The sequence below is a fragment of the Oryctolagus cuniculus genome, chromosome 13 (genome assembly GCF_051225735.1).
Source record: "Oryctolagus cuniculus isolate XC-2025 breed Fujian yellow rabbit chromosome 13, ASM5122573v1, whole genome shotgun sequence".
Taxonomy (NCBI): Eukaryota; Metazoa; Chordata; class Mammalia; order Lagomorpha; family Leporidae; genus Oryctolagus; species Oryctolagus cuniculus.
Window position 1 is genome coordinate 12,914,032 of NC_142879.1, and position 16,495 is coordinate 12,930,526.

Consider the following 16,495-nt stretch of genomic DNA (forward strand, 5'->3'; position numbering starts at 1 on the left):
TAACAATAATTGTGTGTTAATTAAAGAGTTCAACCAATGGTATTAAGTAGAACAAAAAATATTAAAATGCATTTTCTATATATGTATCTGTTATACTGTGTGTTGTATAACTCCTTATTAAAACAGCCTGTGGGGCTTGCAAAACCCTTTGTGGTGTCAGCATTGCCAGCATCCAATATAGAGGCTAGTTCAGGTCCCAGCTGCTCCACTTCCAAGCTAGCTCCTTGCTAATAGCCTGAGAAAAGCAGGCGAAGATGGTGCAAATACTTGGGTTCCTGCCACTCACATGGGAGACCAGGTAGAAGCTCCCAGCTTCAGCCTGCCCCAGCCATGGCTGTTGTAGCCATTTGTGGCCTTTCGGAGAGTGAATCAGATGGAAGATCTCTTTCTGTCTCTCCCTTTCTCTCTGTAGTACTGACTTCCAAATAAGTAAACAAATCTTAAAAAAAAAAACTTATGATATATTATGACTATCCTAACACTGTTTATGTTTCTTGGTAGATAACTGCACTTATACTGGTGAATTAAAATAAAATGTATTCTATCTTATTATGATCATCATAATTTATGAAGATAATTACTTGTAATGCTAGAAAAGCATACACAGAGAAATCAAACCCCAGTTTCCACATTTTAGATCCTAATTGAAAAACGTATTAATGTACATGGGAGTAATAATGCATAACACTTTATATGGCCAAACTTAATTTCATATAATTATTGTACATTAATAAATGTATCCACATATTGGTGACGGTTATATCATTAGACAGCATCTATCACTCACTTGTCTAAAACACACACATACACAAACACACAAAAAACAACAAATCCAGCAGCTACATTAGCAAGTAAAATAAGCTATGAAATAGAAATCATTTCAAAGATGACTCAATAATATAATGGAAATTCCATGACAAGGAAACTTCCATATCAGCTAACACTGTTGTAACCCTTGACCTAAAAAGTGGCAAAATGCTCCAGCTGCTTCCTTTGAAAATAAAAACCATCTCCAAATACAAGCACTAGGGACCAAGTACGAGCAAGGAAATCTTCATCATAAATGAAGATCTATTGTAAAGAGAATGCCTCCAGAAGAAAATATCATCATACAAGAATCATTTATTGTTTTTGGCATTAAATTTTAATTCCCTATTCACTAAGTTTATTTTAATAGATTCTCGTATTATATTTAGAAGCCACTAATTTTATATTTTGTATTTTAACAATTGAAAAAGTCAGTATATGCATGCTATATAAAAAATAAGAATGTAAATTTTTAAAATATGTTTCCTTAAGTAAGATGACAAAACCTCAAGTAACCTAAATAATGTGATAATTGAAATTAAGAATTTTTAGTGATACTTGAAGGAAAGTCAGTACTATCAGTATTTCATAGTTATGCAGTTAGATATCTATAAACCGTAAAGACAATTTGTGAAAGCTTCAACAAATGTAAAAACTTTGTTGGCACTATGTCAATTTTAAAGGGACATTTTGTATTTAAAGATTTTAAATATCCTAAATTGTTTTTTAAAATATAACTAGGAAGTAAATACATCTGAAATCCATTTAATAAAGATGTTCACCACATGCTACTGACACAAAATAATTGTCCTACCTATGTGTTTCTTTCTCCCTGTGTACATATATTTATAGATATAACTTTATCTACTTCAGTTGAGAAGATGATGTGTGAATTCTTCCTTTTCTAGTAAATCCTAATCAGCTTTTCCTTTTCCTCAACAGGGTCAGAAACAGGTCACAGCACAATTATACATAATATCTAAGACTCCTGCAAAACAAACACTAATTTTTATTTGTCTTTAATTTTTCATTTTTCTCTCATTGAGGATCTACATGACTCCATCCATACGTGTAGTCACATTGGATCACTACAAATTGTCAAAGGATGACCTTCTGAAAGAGGAAATCATTATTTCTATAATAAGTCCCAGTGCCAAGTCTCGCCTGGTAGTGTCAGCAGATCTGCCCTCGCTCTCTGCCTGATCACACACTCACACATCACGTAGATGAGGCACAGGCAGAGACAGTGATGGGCAGTACAGTTTTGTCAACAGTGTTCCTGCTTTGAAGAATGAACAAAGATGAGGGCAGCCTGCTGCCAGTGTTTGAAGAGAAAAGTCCTGTTTGCCAATGATGGCATGCAGTACAAATGCCCATGAGTGGGCTGGTTTACAGGACTGGAGATGTCAGAGTTGCAGTAAACACCAGCACCAAATGACACATGTTCTGCCTTCTTACTTCTGTGGGTGAGCTATGGCATTTTCTGGTAAATATACATTTATTTTTAGCCAAATTTTAATGAAAGTTCATTCTTAGCATGGTTCCTTTAGAAAATATAAATAAAAAACATAATAAAAAATGATGGTAGGAACATTCTTACCAAGTGAAGATAAGGCATAATAATGTAGATATTAAAATCAAAACTTGATTAAACATTGCAGACTGTGTACGCTGAATTGCTCTGTGTAGATCATTCTAAAAAATACAGAAAAGGACATACTGAAAATGTTGATAAGTGCAAAACATTCGTGAGTTTGATTACATTCATTACCATGCATTGTATTTCAGCTATCAGGTATACCCAATACATATCCTTCATTGCAGCATATGAGGGCACTTCAAAAATCTTGTAGAAAATGGAAGGAAGGGCCGGCGCCGTGGCTCAATAGGCTAATCCTCCACCTTGCGGCGCCGGCACACCGGGTTCTAGTCCCGGTCGGGGCGCCGGATTCTGTCCCGGTTGCCCCTCTTCCAGGCCAGCTCTCTGCTGTGGCCAGGAAGTGCAGTGGAGGATGGCCCAGGTGCTTGGGCCCTGCACCCCATGGGAGACCAGGAAAAGCACCTGGCTCCTGGCTCCTGCCATCGGATCAGCGCGGTGCGCCGGCTGCAGCGGCGGCCATTGGAGGGTGAACCAACGGCAAAGGAAGACCTTTCTCTCTCTGTCTCTCTCTCTCACTGTCCACTCTGCCTGTCAAAAATAAAAAAAAAAAAATAAAATAAAATAAAAAAAAAAAGAAAATGGAAGGAAAACATAAAAGTATTTTGGTGAAAAAAATGTTGCACTCCATGCGTATGTGGGATCTTCAAAAAGTTCATGGGATATGGTATAATAAACTATGCATGAATTTCAGAATTTTTAAACTCAATTTTCACAAACTTTTAGAAGTATCCTCATCTATTCATTTTTGACAAAATCCAAATAAAACTTGCTATTGCCTTTGTATTACAAAGATGGCATTCCAGGAAGACCACAAAAGCACTAACCCTCAGCTTACTTTACCAACAGACATCTGAACAAATGCTGCACTTACTCCCTTAAAACCTCCTACAGTAAGCATGATCTCCCCTGAAAAAATCTAATTTCAAAATATCAGAAAGAAATATGTTAAATTTAAAAGGAAGTAATAGCTGAGTGAAGTTATAGTCAAATTTCATTATCAAGAGTAGCATGAAGTAGTCCAAGCAATTTATCATAAAAATATAAAATATAGCAAATGGACATAATTTTTAAAGTTCAGTTTTATTATCATTAATAGGGAATATATACTTTTTTTCCTTTCCAACTGACAGTAAAAATCAGTAATATTCAGTGTTGTATAAGTTTGAAAAGAAGATGAGTCACATAAGATATTGTTCATGAAGTTTGTTAAATTTCTGGAAGCAATTGGGTAATATATGTGAAAACGTAGAAATATATCCTTCTAGTTCATGCATTCATTCATTTATATAAGCAGATTTCACTCAGTTATATAATTTTAAATTTTAACCACCTGAAAATCATTAGAAACAGGCTCTTGATATCTATTTAATAACCTAAAAATCTGACCATTACACTAGCACATAACAAAAATCCCAATTATAATACTGAATACAAAATGCAGGTTCATTATGATATATATGAGAAAGGTATATTTTGGCTTAGAATATATTAAAAGGATATAAATTACTACTGGTGTTTACTTGATAGATTCAGGGAATTGTGTAATTTTTTGTTTTATATTCATCGCAAAGCTTTTATAGTATAGGTTTAAAATCTTAAAATCAGTACAGCATGAAATAAATAATTCAGGAATAAAAAAAGTCAATGAGCCATTATTTTTCTTCCTTTACCACACATTTAACCAGAACTGTTCTGAAAATAAACAATGAAGTTAACTGGTTAGAATTTCATCTCTTATCCTTAGTTTGTTAAGGCAGAGGTGTTAAATGGGCAGTAAGACATAAAAATTCAACATGCAGTGAGAAAAAGAAAAGAAACTGTACAAATAAAATGAAAGTGTCAGTGTTTGGCAGAGTGGTTAAGATGCCACTTGGGACTCCCCAATTCCATGTTAGAGTGCCTGGTTTCAAGTCCTGACTCCTCATCTTCCAACCCAACTCCCTGCTAATGCACACTTAATACACAGTAGGTAATGGCTCAAATTCTTGGCTCCCTTCCAGCCACATTGCAGTTCCAGATTTAGTTCCAGGTTCCTGGCTACAGCATGGTCCAGCCCCGGCTCTTGCAAACATTTGAGAAGTGAACCAGCTAATGAAAGATCTCTTTTGATCTGATTCTCTCTCCCTCTGTCTCTGCCATTCAAACAAGTTGAAAATAAATAAATACATTTTTAAAAGAAAGAAAACAGAAAATGAATTCTAAATTTTTTTGTTTTCACAGGCTGATTTAGACAGTGAGAAAGAGAGAGAGAGACAGAAAGGTCTTCCTTTCTGTTGGTTCACCCCCCAAGTGGTCGCTATTGCCGGTGTGCTGTGGCCGGCGCTGCGCCAATCCGAAGCCAGGAACCACGTGCTTCCTCTTGGTCTCCCATGCAGGTGCAGGACCCAAGCACTTGGGCCATCCTCCGCTGCCTTCCTGGGCCACAGCAGAGAGCTGGACTGGAAGTGGAGCAACCAGGACAGAATCCAGCACCCCAACCGGGACTAGAACCCGGGGTGCCGGTGCCGCAGGCAGAGGATTAGCCAAGTGAGCCGTGGCACCGGCCTGAATTCTAAATTAATATTGCAGCACAATTTATTTCCTTAATGATTGACTAATGATAGCTCTCCTGGCTGTTACTTTCCCCAACAACTAATAGTACAATAATTAGCACAGAAGTTTCCTTTTTCCTGGTGTTTCTTTTTTCATTAGCCATTTAGGCACCTATATGTAGTCAAACTATTTCTTTGTGGCAATTAATATAGAACAACATTTCTATAACTATTGCGCAAGCCACAGTTTACAACACTTTGGCCATGTACTTTCAGGAGACTCCAGTGGCTACTTTATTTGCATGTTTAGAAACATTCACCTGGTTACCAACACAGAAATGTTATCCAAATATTTCTTCTGGCCATAATGTCTGTTTAAAAACCATTTAACAAAAACAAGTTTTCCTCCAAACAAGTGTAATTTGCAGTGCAGTAAAATTAACATTGAACACTTATTATGTTATATCAGATGTATATACATTACATTGCACAGATACACACTATGTATGTGTATTTATACACATATATATGAATGCATATATTTGTGTGTGTAGTCCTAATTGGTTCTCACAGAAAACCGGTACTGTATTTGCCTTATTTTGTTTTGCAGTTGAAGATATTAGCCGAGAAGTTATATCATTCACCTATCACAGTGTTTAGCACATGGTGGGGCACACAGTAATGTGAAGAATGAAGAAGTATCTTATAGCTTATGTGTAAGTATTAAAGCCTATGGTAAACACAGTTTTAAAATTCACACCTTCCAAACAGAGTCATCTTGGATAAAAGGCATCTGTGGCCCAGATCTGAGTTCTACATTTCTTACTCTGCCTCCTTAGGCCTGCTTCCTCTTCTCCACCCTAACATACCGCTGGCAATCCAACACAACCAAATACTACAAAAGGATGACTTTAAATGGGGGACTTTCAGCTCCTATATGGGGTCTTACAAAACCCCACAGATGATCATGGACTATAGGACTGCCTATAACTAAGAGCTGTTTGATAAAATAACCTCCCTGAATCCTGAAAGCTAGGAATACCTTTATACATGAAAAGACTGCCTCAGAAGGGAAGGGCACTTGTGTCCAAAGGAGTGGCGAGTTAGTTGGACCAGTCCAAACAGCAGTTACATTTTGATTTGGTGACACCAATAAAAACCTTAGTCATTCCTGTCTACCAGTTGTAGGACTTTACAAAGGTAGCAGCATGGTAAAGTGAGCCTTTTAGGGGTTTTCTTTCTGATTAGGATACAGCAGATACACATTGGAATATACCTAGAGACTATTACCTTGTGAATTTGTATTACACATGACTTTAATGATTTAACATTACTTTACCAAATGATATTTTTATAAATATTTAAATTAAAAAACTGTGATATTAAATTAATTTAAATGATTTCAAATGATATTCTTACAGTAATTATTAAAAACTACATAAATTCTAACATGAGTTTATATTTTATGGGAGAACACAAAGTGAGAAAGTGTAGAAATAAATAACAAGTCATCTCTCTCTGTACAAGCTAAACAATGAAAGTAAGAAATAGTGAAAATTTTTAAATATCTTCATATTTGCCCCCCACTTTATACTTACAATCATATTTTCCAAGGCATGTTTGGCAAGCCAACAGTTAAGAAAGACTGGGACAAATAGATTCCTTAAGGAAGGCCAGAATATCTGAAACATAAACAAACAACTTCATCTCAACATAAGAAATCATATCTAGCAGGTTAAAATGAAATGTAAATCAGAAAAAAAAAACTATTGAAGACAATGTAACAATTTAAAACACATGGCAAATACCTTAAACTTACTATTAATGAAATGCAAGGAACAGATATGAGCTTTCATTGTTGAAGTTTTTCTTAGAGAAATTATTGCAGAAGCAGAAAGGAAATAATAAGCTCTCATTAGACATCAGATATAACTATATTAATTCTATCATTAAATCTTTTTTTTTTTTTTTTTTGACAGGCAGAGTGGACAGAGAGAGAGAAAGGTCTTCCTTTGCCCTTGGTTCACCCTCCAATGGCCGCCGCGGCCTGAGCGCTGCGACCAGTGCATTGCGCTGATCCGAAGCCAGGAGCCAGGTGCTTCTCCTGGTCTCCCATGCAGGTGCAGGGCCCAAGTACTTGGGCCATCCTCCACTGCACTCCTGGGCCACAGCAGAGAGCTGGCCTGGAAGAGGGGCAACCGGGACAGAATCCGGCGCCCTGACCAGGAATAGAACCCAGTGTGCCGGCGCCGCAAGGCGGAGGATTAGCCTATTGAGCCACGGCGCTGGCCTATCATTAAATCTTTTAGTGTGATAGTTCATAATAGACATTGGCTTTCTCTTCCATCTAACTTGAGAGGACAAGTAGGAAAGGGGGGGGGGGATGCTCTTTTAGTAACATTGTCACTTACTCTCTGGAATCATTAGGGAGCTATGTTCAATTGGAATTATGTTTAGTTAGCTTGTCATTTAATCTAGTTGCAATTGCTCCTCTAGATAAATCACTAAAATTAAAATAACTGTCAGAAGTAAGCAAGAGCTTCAGATAATATTACTTATTTTCAGAATTTTCCAAATAAAATTCAAATAAAGTGCTAGAAAGTCTAACCCAACAGACATTATTATAACCCTATCAAATTGAGAACAAAATCTAATTTTACAAATGGGAAACTGCAGAGCTGTGTATTTATAGGACTGTGGTTTAATAGGATCATTGTGGAATTGGCACTACACAGTACTTTGATAAAGAAGCAAATTGCTAGTTGTCTAGCTCTTGGCAACTTTCCTACTAAAGAGAGAATTGGAGTTGGTAAATCCTGCAGTGAAACTAGAGATAAATATATTCCCAGTATGAGAAACTTTCATTAATACTTAAATCTAACTGGTCTCTATTTTTTTAAATCCACAATACAAACAAGAAGTAAAGTGAGAAATTTATAGCCTTTGTAGAAAATATTGACGTTTGTTTGAATGACACCTCTAGAGCTTATATTTCTGAAAACACTTCATTTTGATATTATTCTGAATCTCATTAGTTTTCATTTAGTCACACAATCCAGTTATCCAATTGTTTTTTAGTACATGATTCCAACCAGTCTAAATCAATTTATATCAACTCCTTTATTATTTAGCAGTATTTAGATTTAAAATTTTACTTAAGACTAATGACAATATCTTTAAGATTCATTTAGGACTTACTGAGATAATGAAGGGAACTGCGTTAATTATTTCCAAGATGAAGGGTATTCGTAATATCTGTTCCCAGATGTTTCCCTTCCAAGAAAGAATGAATAAAAATTAAAGTGAATTACATTGAGTTGTATAAAAGGGGAAAAGACAGCACTCACAGTTTCTCTAGCAGTAAGGATGCTTACATTAACAGAACACTATATCATTATATAGAGATTTGGCAACAACTTCTAAATATGATTTTCCTAAGTGTAATTGTGCTCTCTCAGCTCTAAAGTAAGGTTAATAAACAAACCTTTATAGTAGTAACCCTGAATATTGCACATGACAATGGGAAACCCTATAGTAATTCATAGAAGAAAAGTTACCACAACATTAACAAAACCTAAGAATTAATGTAAAAGCGATGCAATCTTAAGTTTTAACATAATAATTATGTTCACTAACTGCAAAGCACACTGAAAACATATGCACTTCTTAATCATTGATCTTAATATCACTTTTTTTACTTTACCATAACCTAAAGGAAGAACTTTTTCAATCAGCCAAATCCCAATCTCCCAAATAACATAGCACAACAGTATCAATTAAGCCTGAACACATAATTTGCAGGGTCTCATGTAAAATGAAAATATGAAGCCTCTTGCTACAAAATGTTTAGAAATTTCAAGAAAGTTACATTATAAAACCAATCACAAGACTTTTACTCTTGCGGAGCCCTGTACAGCTGCTCAGATCACATGCCCATGAGGTTCATGGCTCATTGTTGAAACTTTTGTGAAAGATGTCCAATGATAACAAACTCAGAACTTCCTAAAATAGCTTATTTGTCTCTAAAAGGATTGATGTATTAGAAAGGCAACTTGAAATCCAGTCTCCCTGAAATTTCCAATTAGCGTACACCACTGGCTTATAAAATTGAGAATGTTTCTTAATTTTCCTTGAGGACCGGAAGTCTTAAAACATTACAATGATGTGAAATACTTGCACATCCCAAAGCAAGGTTCTAGGTCAGCTATTGTCTGTATGCTAAGATATTACTATAGGTTTTTGTAGCATTAGTTTATCACCTCAAGCTATATGGAAAGTGGTAGAGTGGGTATCTTCAATCAGACACAGAAACACAAATACCACATGTTTCTTATATGTGGGAGATAAAATTAAGAGAGAGAGAGAGGAGAAAGAGAGAGAGAAACCCCTGGGTATATCATTTTACTGCAAATGCAGTGTTTTGTCAATCTATCTTTTCAATACTGTCCAGTAATTTCATTGGAATTATATACCACTATAGTTTTAATGATTTTGTGATTATTTTAAAATTTGTATGAGTAAAAATGACATCTTTCTTTGATTATTGCATATAGCCCAGGCCTAATTTTTTATTTGTTGTACTATTTATTTAGTGGAGCCAACAAGTCTTTAAATATAATGTAAATTTAAAATATCTTATCTCAAAAATATAATAAATAAAATCCTTTTCTAAAAAAGGAAAAATTGTAATAGAAGAAGGAGCAGTGGAAGGAAGAGACAGTAAAAACTGTTCTCTGTGGAGTTGTTACAGGGGATATGGTGCCTTGCTCAACACCTCAAGCTAAGTGAGAAAGTCTCAAGGGAACCACTTGGAGAGCTTGGTTCACACAGGAGGGCTCTATGCATATTTGGGTAAACCTAAAATATTTAAAATTGAGAAAGAAAAGGGCCAGTATGTTGGCATTCAGGTTAAGCCACTGCTTGCAACACTGGCACCTGAAAACAGACCGCTAGTTCGAGTTCTGGCTGTTCCACTTCCAATTCAGCATCCAACGTCCTACTAATGAGATGGGAAGGCAATAATAGATGGCCTGAGTACTTGGGACTCTACTGCCCATATGGGAGACCAGGAAGAGATGCTGGCTCCTGGCTTTGGCCTGGCCCAGTCCCGGCTGTTATTGCCATTTAGGAAGTGAATCAGTGAATAGAAGATCTCCATTTCCACTCCTCCCCAACCCCAGGGTGTGTGGGTGTGGGTGTGTGTGTGTGTGTGTATCTCTCCCTGCCTGTCAAATAAATATAAATAAATAAATAACAAATAAATAAATCTTCATAACATGAAACAGGAAAGAAACAGAAGGCTGCAATAAAACAAGCCACAATTCCCCGCAACTTTAAGACAAGGAAACCAGAACAGATCCTACAGAATTCAGCTGGTGATCATTTTTATCAATGATTCAGATACGAGAAGACAGTGTGCCTAAGAAATGGGATCTCACCAGACGGGAGATCTCAGAAGTCAAAGGTTGGTTTTGAAGTCCTAGAGGATGGTCTGAAGCCTGAGGCCTCCAAGAAGACTCAGGCAAAGACTTCACAGAGATATAATCGCCCAACGCGAGAGAAGAGCTGGCATGAATATCCATCACACACAGAGTGCCCCAACACCACACCATACCTGTACCAGGCAGGCAACTTCACCCCAGACGCCAATTGCATTTCACTCCATGCTCAAAAATCAGCTGACACCAGGCAAGAGAGGAAATGAAAATAGGACAGTGCTCACAGAATGATTCCCTGCCCCATGTAGGTCTGAGCTGAGGACAAACTGAAGCATCACTGGATGAGAGTTTTATTTTTTAATATATTGATCATAGCTTCTTTTCTTAAATATTTTATTGAAATATAGTATGCATACCAAGAAATTCTCATAAATGTACAAAGAAATGAATTTTTATTCTCTTTTTTGTGGTAGTTAATATATAGCAATGGTATAAAAATTGTGAGGATGTCATATAATTCAGTATACAGATATAAATATTGCCTCACTCAATCATACATGTAATTGACAATTCTTCAATATTCTTCTTTCTCACATTAAAAAAAAAAAATGAAGAGGGGGCCAGCGCTGTTGCGCAGAGGGTTAACACCCTGGCCTCAAGCGCCGGCATCCCATACAGGCACCGGTTGGAGTCCTGGCTACTCCACTTCTGATCTAGCTCCCTGCTATGGTCTGGGAAAGCAGCAGCAGATGGCCCAAGTCCTTGGGCCCCTCCACCCGCATAGGAGAACCGGAAGAAGCTCCTGGCTCCTGGCTTTGGATCAGCGCAGCTCCAGCCATTGCGGTCACCTGGGAGTGAACCATCAGATAGAAGACCTCTCTCTCTGTCTCTACCTCTCTCTCTTGCTCTTTCAAATAATAAAATAAATCTTCAAAAAAAAAATGAAGAGGAGAAATCACAGTTTCTTAATCACAAAACTAAGATTTGCATTGTGAATGAAGAGACTAGGAAAGCTGGTGGATCTTTGTGGGGTTTCATCTGATCAGCATGGATTAGAGGAAGAGGCATGGATCTGAAGAAGTGCAGGAAGACGAGACTTTGCTTTCTGTCACTGAATCAGGCCAGTTAAATAAACAACCTATAATGGATTTTAGTTGCATCATGTGTTTTTTCCTAATGTTGCAAATCAGTAACATCAGTTCTTTAGATAGCATAGTTTTCAGAATGCTTAACATTGGCTTACTCTTTCCTTGTTATATTTTCACTTGTCATTGTGTACCTTTCTTGGTTGTCAGTGGTTGCTCATGAGCAAAGTGACTGATCTGATTAGCAAGAAACAGATGGGTAGAGGTAACAATCACAAGCAGTGGTAATGAGGATATTTCCATAACACAGAAATATTAGTGTTAGCTTTCTTGGCAACAGTGACACACAGGATGAATCTTATTTTACATCTCTTTGGAATTTCTTCTTTATTTCCATGTAAAACACATTAACTCTCTTTTTACAATTTTTACATGAACATTAAAAATCTTTACAACTGGTATCTGACTAGGTTATCTTCCATATTAAATCCAGAGAATGCTTTCTACAATGCCAAAGTCCCTTTGCAAACATAACAACATCCAAACTCATCATTTTATTATATATGAAGGTCCACAATTTGAACTCTGGTTAATTTAACCACATATTCATCTTTACTGAATTTTATACTATTCCCTGGACAGGCTGGGCTATTTCATCCTTCTGTAAAAATGCTCACATTTATCCCTCTGGTTGAAATGCCCTACTCACATGCATGCCTACACCACTTATTTCCTTGGCAAGCGTTTGTAACATGGTACTGAATTTACCCCTTTATTTGCTTGCCGGGGTTCAACTAAGTATGTAAATAAATAAATGAAATTCTCAAGTTTTTTATGCATACTCTTCCTTTTCTTCAATAAAACTGGTTTGTTTTTTAACTTAAACATATTTCTTTCTATCAAATACAAATGGAAAACATTTGAAGAAGTTATATTGATTAAAACCTTCTTGAATGTAGTTATCTATAAATCATCAAACTTGAAAGCACAGAATTCAATAGAAATTTTTTGCAGGAAAGGACTTCAAGAGTCCTTACCTTCCTTCCCATGTTACGAAATTTCATCTATATTTTGCCTCTCACTTATAGTCAATAATAAAACAATGATTTCTAATATTGTATCTCTATCCCAGATCAATATGTTATCTCTGAGATTCTAAGATCAACTGCCTAATCCACTGCTTCATACTGATGTCTCAAAAGCACCTTTCAGGTTTATGGTCTCCCAGCAATACAAACCAAAACTCCTGGAGAAAACCTTTACACATCTCCCTACATCCACCACATACTGTTTAGCTTAATTTACCAAGAACACCTGATTCATAAATTGCACTTGAGATTTGGTAGTTCTAATTCTAGCTCAATGCCCACTCTTTGACCTGGTCAAGCGTCCTAATTAATCTTTGTCCATCCTTGTCCCATTCCTATTCACATGTTGTACTATTAGAATTCCAAAGATGCCTGTTCCCTCACTCCATCCCATACTCATCTATTTGGAAACTCTTGAACTATTCAGGTATATCCACACAAAGATAACAATCCTACTGCTACCTAAAAGGTAGCATGTCATTTGGCTCTCATTGACCTCCCTGCCCTTATTCTGAAGGTTATTATTTCTACAGATATTTCAGTTCTTAGAGTTTGCCTCAGCAAATGCTAACTCTTCACAAGGCTTGGAAAATCTTCACCTTCCTTTCCAACTTTATGTTGCCTTATTAACTCACACACACCTTTCAACTGCAGAGTCAGAATCTTGGGAGTTTTCTTTTTTTAGCTTCTGTCACCCCTTCATCAAATACATTGTGATCAATATCTGACCTCCATGTCAGGTTTTTCAATTCCCTATCAATTTCTTTCCCATCACACACGAGGATGCTTCCCACTCCCTTTAGCTTGTATTTATAGACTTAACACATGACAGCACTAGGTTCTACACTCTGAGGTCAAGGTCAATACCAGAGAAGTTCAGGATTGTATGATCTTTTCAGGACGGAAGCCTGAAGTTCCTAATTAAAAACTATTACTACATTATGTCAACCACACTACTACTGACTCACAGCATACGCGTGTCCTTGAGGATGAGTTCCCCAGTGAGGACTAATTTTCATGGTCTAAAATTGTACAGTAGGGCAATGTGGTTATTGCTAAAAATAAATGCTTATCTTTTCAGTTATATTCAGATTTCTAATATCAGAGTTTGCCTTCTGAATGAAGGGAAACATTCACAAATTATCTCACTTAAAATTAGCTAATGGAAAATATAAAAGAGGCTTTAAGTTTCATTGGCCATTAAAGAGTCTGAATAAGACGGCATCATTAAAAGCCACAAGACAAAAGCAATTACTATGACAAATGGAGCATGTATCTATAGAATGCCACCGTGCAGAGAAATATGAGAGAACGGAAAGGCAGCCACAGTGCCTTTCAAAGTTTATTTCATGCAACCTTATTTTCATGAAGGAGATATAAAGCATTAGTCCCCTTCCAAAAGGTAACTTCTTGGGGAAAAAACAATGTACATAAGTAGTAAAGTATATAGTTTCTCTTCTTAGTGACAGAATTCAACAAAACATAAACCTTAATCCAACCATTTTATATTTGGCGTGGATATATCATTTCTTAATCAATAAAAATGCATAATATGTGATTGTCTAAAGTGCATCAATCTTTCATCATTGAGGAAAGTAGGAATGCACAGCTGTTATCTAGGTACTTCGAAAAAGCCCCTTAAAGGCCTCTGCTGTGGCACAGCAGGTTAACGCCCTGGCCTGAAGCGCCAGCATCCCACATGGACTCCAGTTCGAGACTCGGCTGCTCCACTTCCAATCCAGCTCTCTGCTATGGCCTGGGAAAGCAGTAGAAGATGGCCCAAGTCCATAGGCCCCTGTACCCTCGCGGGAGATCCAGAAGAAGCTCCTGGCTTCGGATTGGCACAGCTCCAGCCATTGTGGCCATCTGGGGAGCGAACCATTCGATGGAGGACCTCTCCCCTCCCCCCCGCCTCTCCTCTCTCTGTGTCACTCTGACTTTCAAATAAATAAATAAATGTTTAAAATAAATAAATGTTTAAAATAAATAAATAACTAAATGAATGAATAATAAGCCTAAAAACTATATAAGTTGTGGCAACTTATTTGTTAGTCTAGATTGGTTCCACAAAAAATTTGTTATTCAGCGTAAAAATCTCTATATTTAAAATATTCATTGAAAAATGTTGATAACTCATTTTTTTAATGAATTCAAAATAGTGTAAGAATCCTGTGCAATCTTATTTTGTATTCTTAAATGCAAACTCTTCCACATGTAGATTCATGGCATCCAGGCCAAGGTAAACAGAACCAACAGTATCTGGAGTATCAGAAGGCCTGGGCTACATCCTCTGTTCTTTTCCAGAAATGAGCCATCATAGTGTTACTTTTTCAAAATTGTTATTTTTTATAGGAAAAAGAATCACAGCTTTAACAAAAGACTTCTAGGTATGATGAATTTTTATTTACAGAGATTTGGAAATTGTGTGCAGTTTGTTTTTGTTTCCTTTTGATTTAATGAATGTGTGTGTATAAATAGATTTCTATTTTGAAAGCAGTTGATAAAGAATTAGAGGGGATTTATGAGGACAGAAAAATAAGAACTTTAGTGTTGGGTGATTATTGTGAGTGCTTTGCCAATTGGTTGTAAACATAAGTGGAAAGACTGTTTAAGCACAGCCATACATTTTTATATGACATAGACAGAATAAGCGGATGTCAGCAATTTTAATTCATTATCTGCTAACCACAACATGTACTACAAATCTGTGCTAATTTTGCTTTATCTCATCAGCTTTTGATTTCAAAAAACTGTAATCTCCTTGAGATCTTAAATTGTCTTAATTTTTGAGAATTAAGTCAGGCTTATTTTAGAAGGTCTAATTTCAAGATTTACAAAGTGCATCTATAATATTGTAGTAAATTTATTTTAAAAGATGAATGCATGCATTATCTTTGCATAAATACATAGGTAAATAAACATTATAAAAGTGCATGTTGATTTGCAATAACTACGCTATTTCAGAAACCTAAGTATCAAAAAATATTATTAGGAATGCCTACAATTGCTGATGTAGTCCAATATCCATTTCTGTATGACTGTTATTGTCTTAAAAATTTGATTTAAAGAGAGAAATACATTTTAGAGTCTGCTATCCAAATTTGTCTTATTTAAAGGTCATAAATACTTACCAGTAAAATCATTCATTTATTCCCAAAATATTATTCAACACTATGGAAAGGGTCAAAACAGTTCAGTAATGTGACTAAATTCATGACAGGAAAAAAAAAAAAGATAATTAACAGCAACACATCCTCTGCTGTAACGAAATTCCTTTTCACCCCTCCTGTGTCCTTTGTGACACACAGTACTTTACCATCGACCTCTCATCCATCTAGAGTGTCAGAATGTGGAAATAACTATGCATCATCTAGCTCTGCATACCAAGTCTTATAATGTTCTCTCGTTTTGTAAATGAAAGGGAGTAATTAATTGTAAATATCATCATCATATAATTACAAGGAAAATTATCTTGAATCTGTGTGGTTTTTAAATGATGTTTTAAATTAAAGCTAACAGTTCTATTAGCAAAACACTAAAGTTACTTTCATATTTTTTAGCTAGAAGTTGGAGTAAATATACCCACAAATGTAGATTACTATTTTAGCCATGTTATGTTTCTGTATGTACTCTTTTTTTTTTTTTGAAGAGACAATTAATTACAGAAAAAAAAACACATGATTAACTTTTTTAATTTACATCACAATTCATATGATACAATCGATGTTCATCACATACATGCACACTAAGGAACTTAAAAGATAAAATCTTAAATATTGGGCCGGCGCCGCGGCTCACTAGGCTAATCCTCCGCCTAGCGGCGCCGGCACACCGGGTTCTAGTCCCGGTTGGGGCGCCGGATTCTGTCCCGGTTGCCCCTCTTCCA

At 36.3% G+C, this 16,495-nt stretch overlaps 1 protein-coding gene across 6 annotated transcripts in view; it reads right to left on the minus strand.

Moving 5' to 3' along the window:
* The window catches only part of KCNT2 (potassium sodium-activated channel subfamily T member 2), a 409,716-nt gene that overhangs the window by 253,766 nt on the left and 139,455 nt on the right, over nucleotides 1-16,495 (minus strand). For 5 of the 6 annotated variants that reach the window (XR_016219489.1, XM_051820440.3, XM_017347888.4 and 2 more), the window contains exons 6-8: nucleotides 8,197-8,271; nucleotides 6,597-6,680; nucleotides 2,408-2,502 (exon numbers count right to left, since the gene is read on the minus strand). Coding sequence is in view for 5 of the 6 variants with exons in the window: in XM_051820440.3 (XP_051676400.3) it covers nucleotides 2,408-2,502; nucleotides 6,597-6,680; nucleotides 8,197-8,271 (254 nt within the window). In the remaining variant the exon portion in view is untranslated. Of the gene's footprint in view, nucleotides 1-2,200; nucleotides 2,279-2,407; nucleotides 2,503-6,596; nucleotides 6,681-8,196; nucleotides 8,272-16,495 lie in introns of all 6 variants that reach the window. The other variant, XM_089312023.1, reaches the window with a different exon arrangement.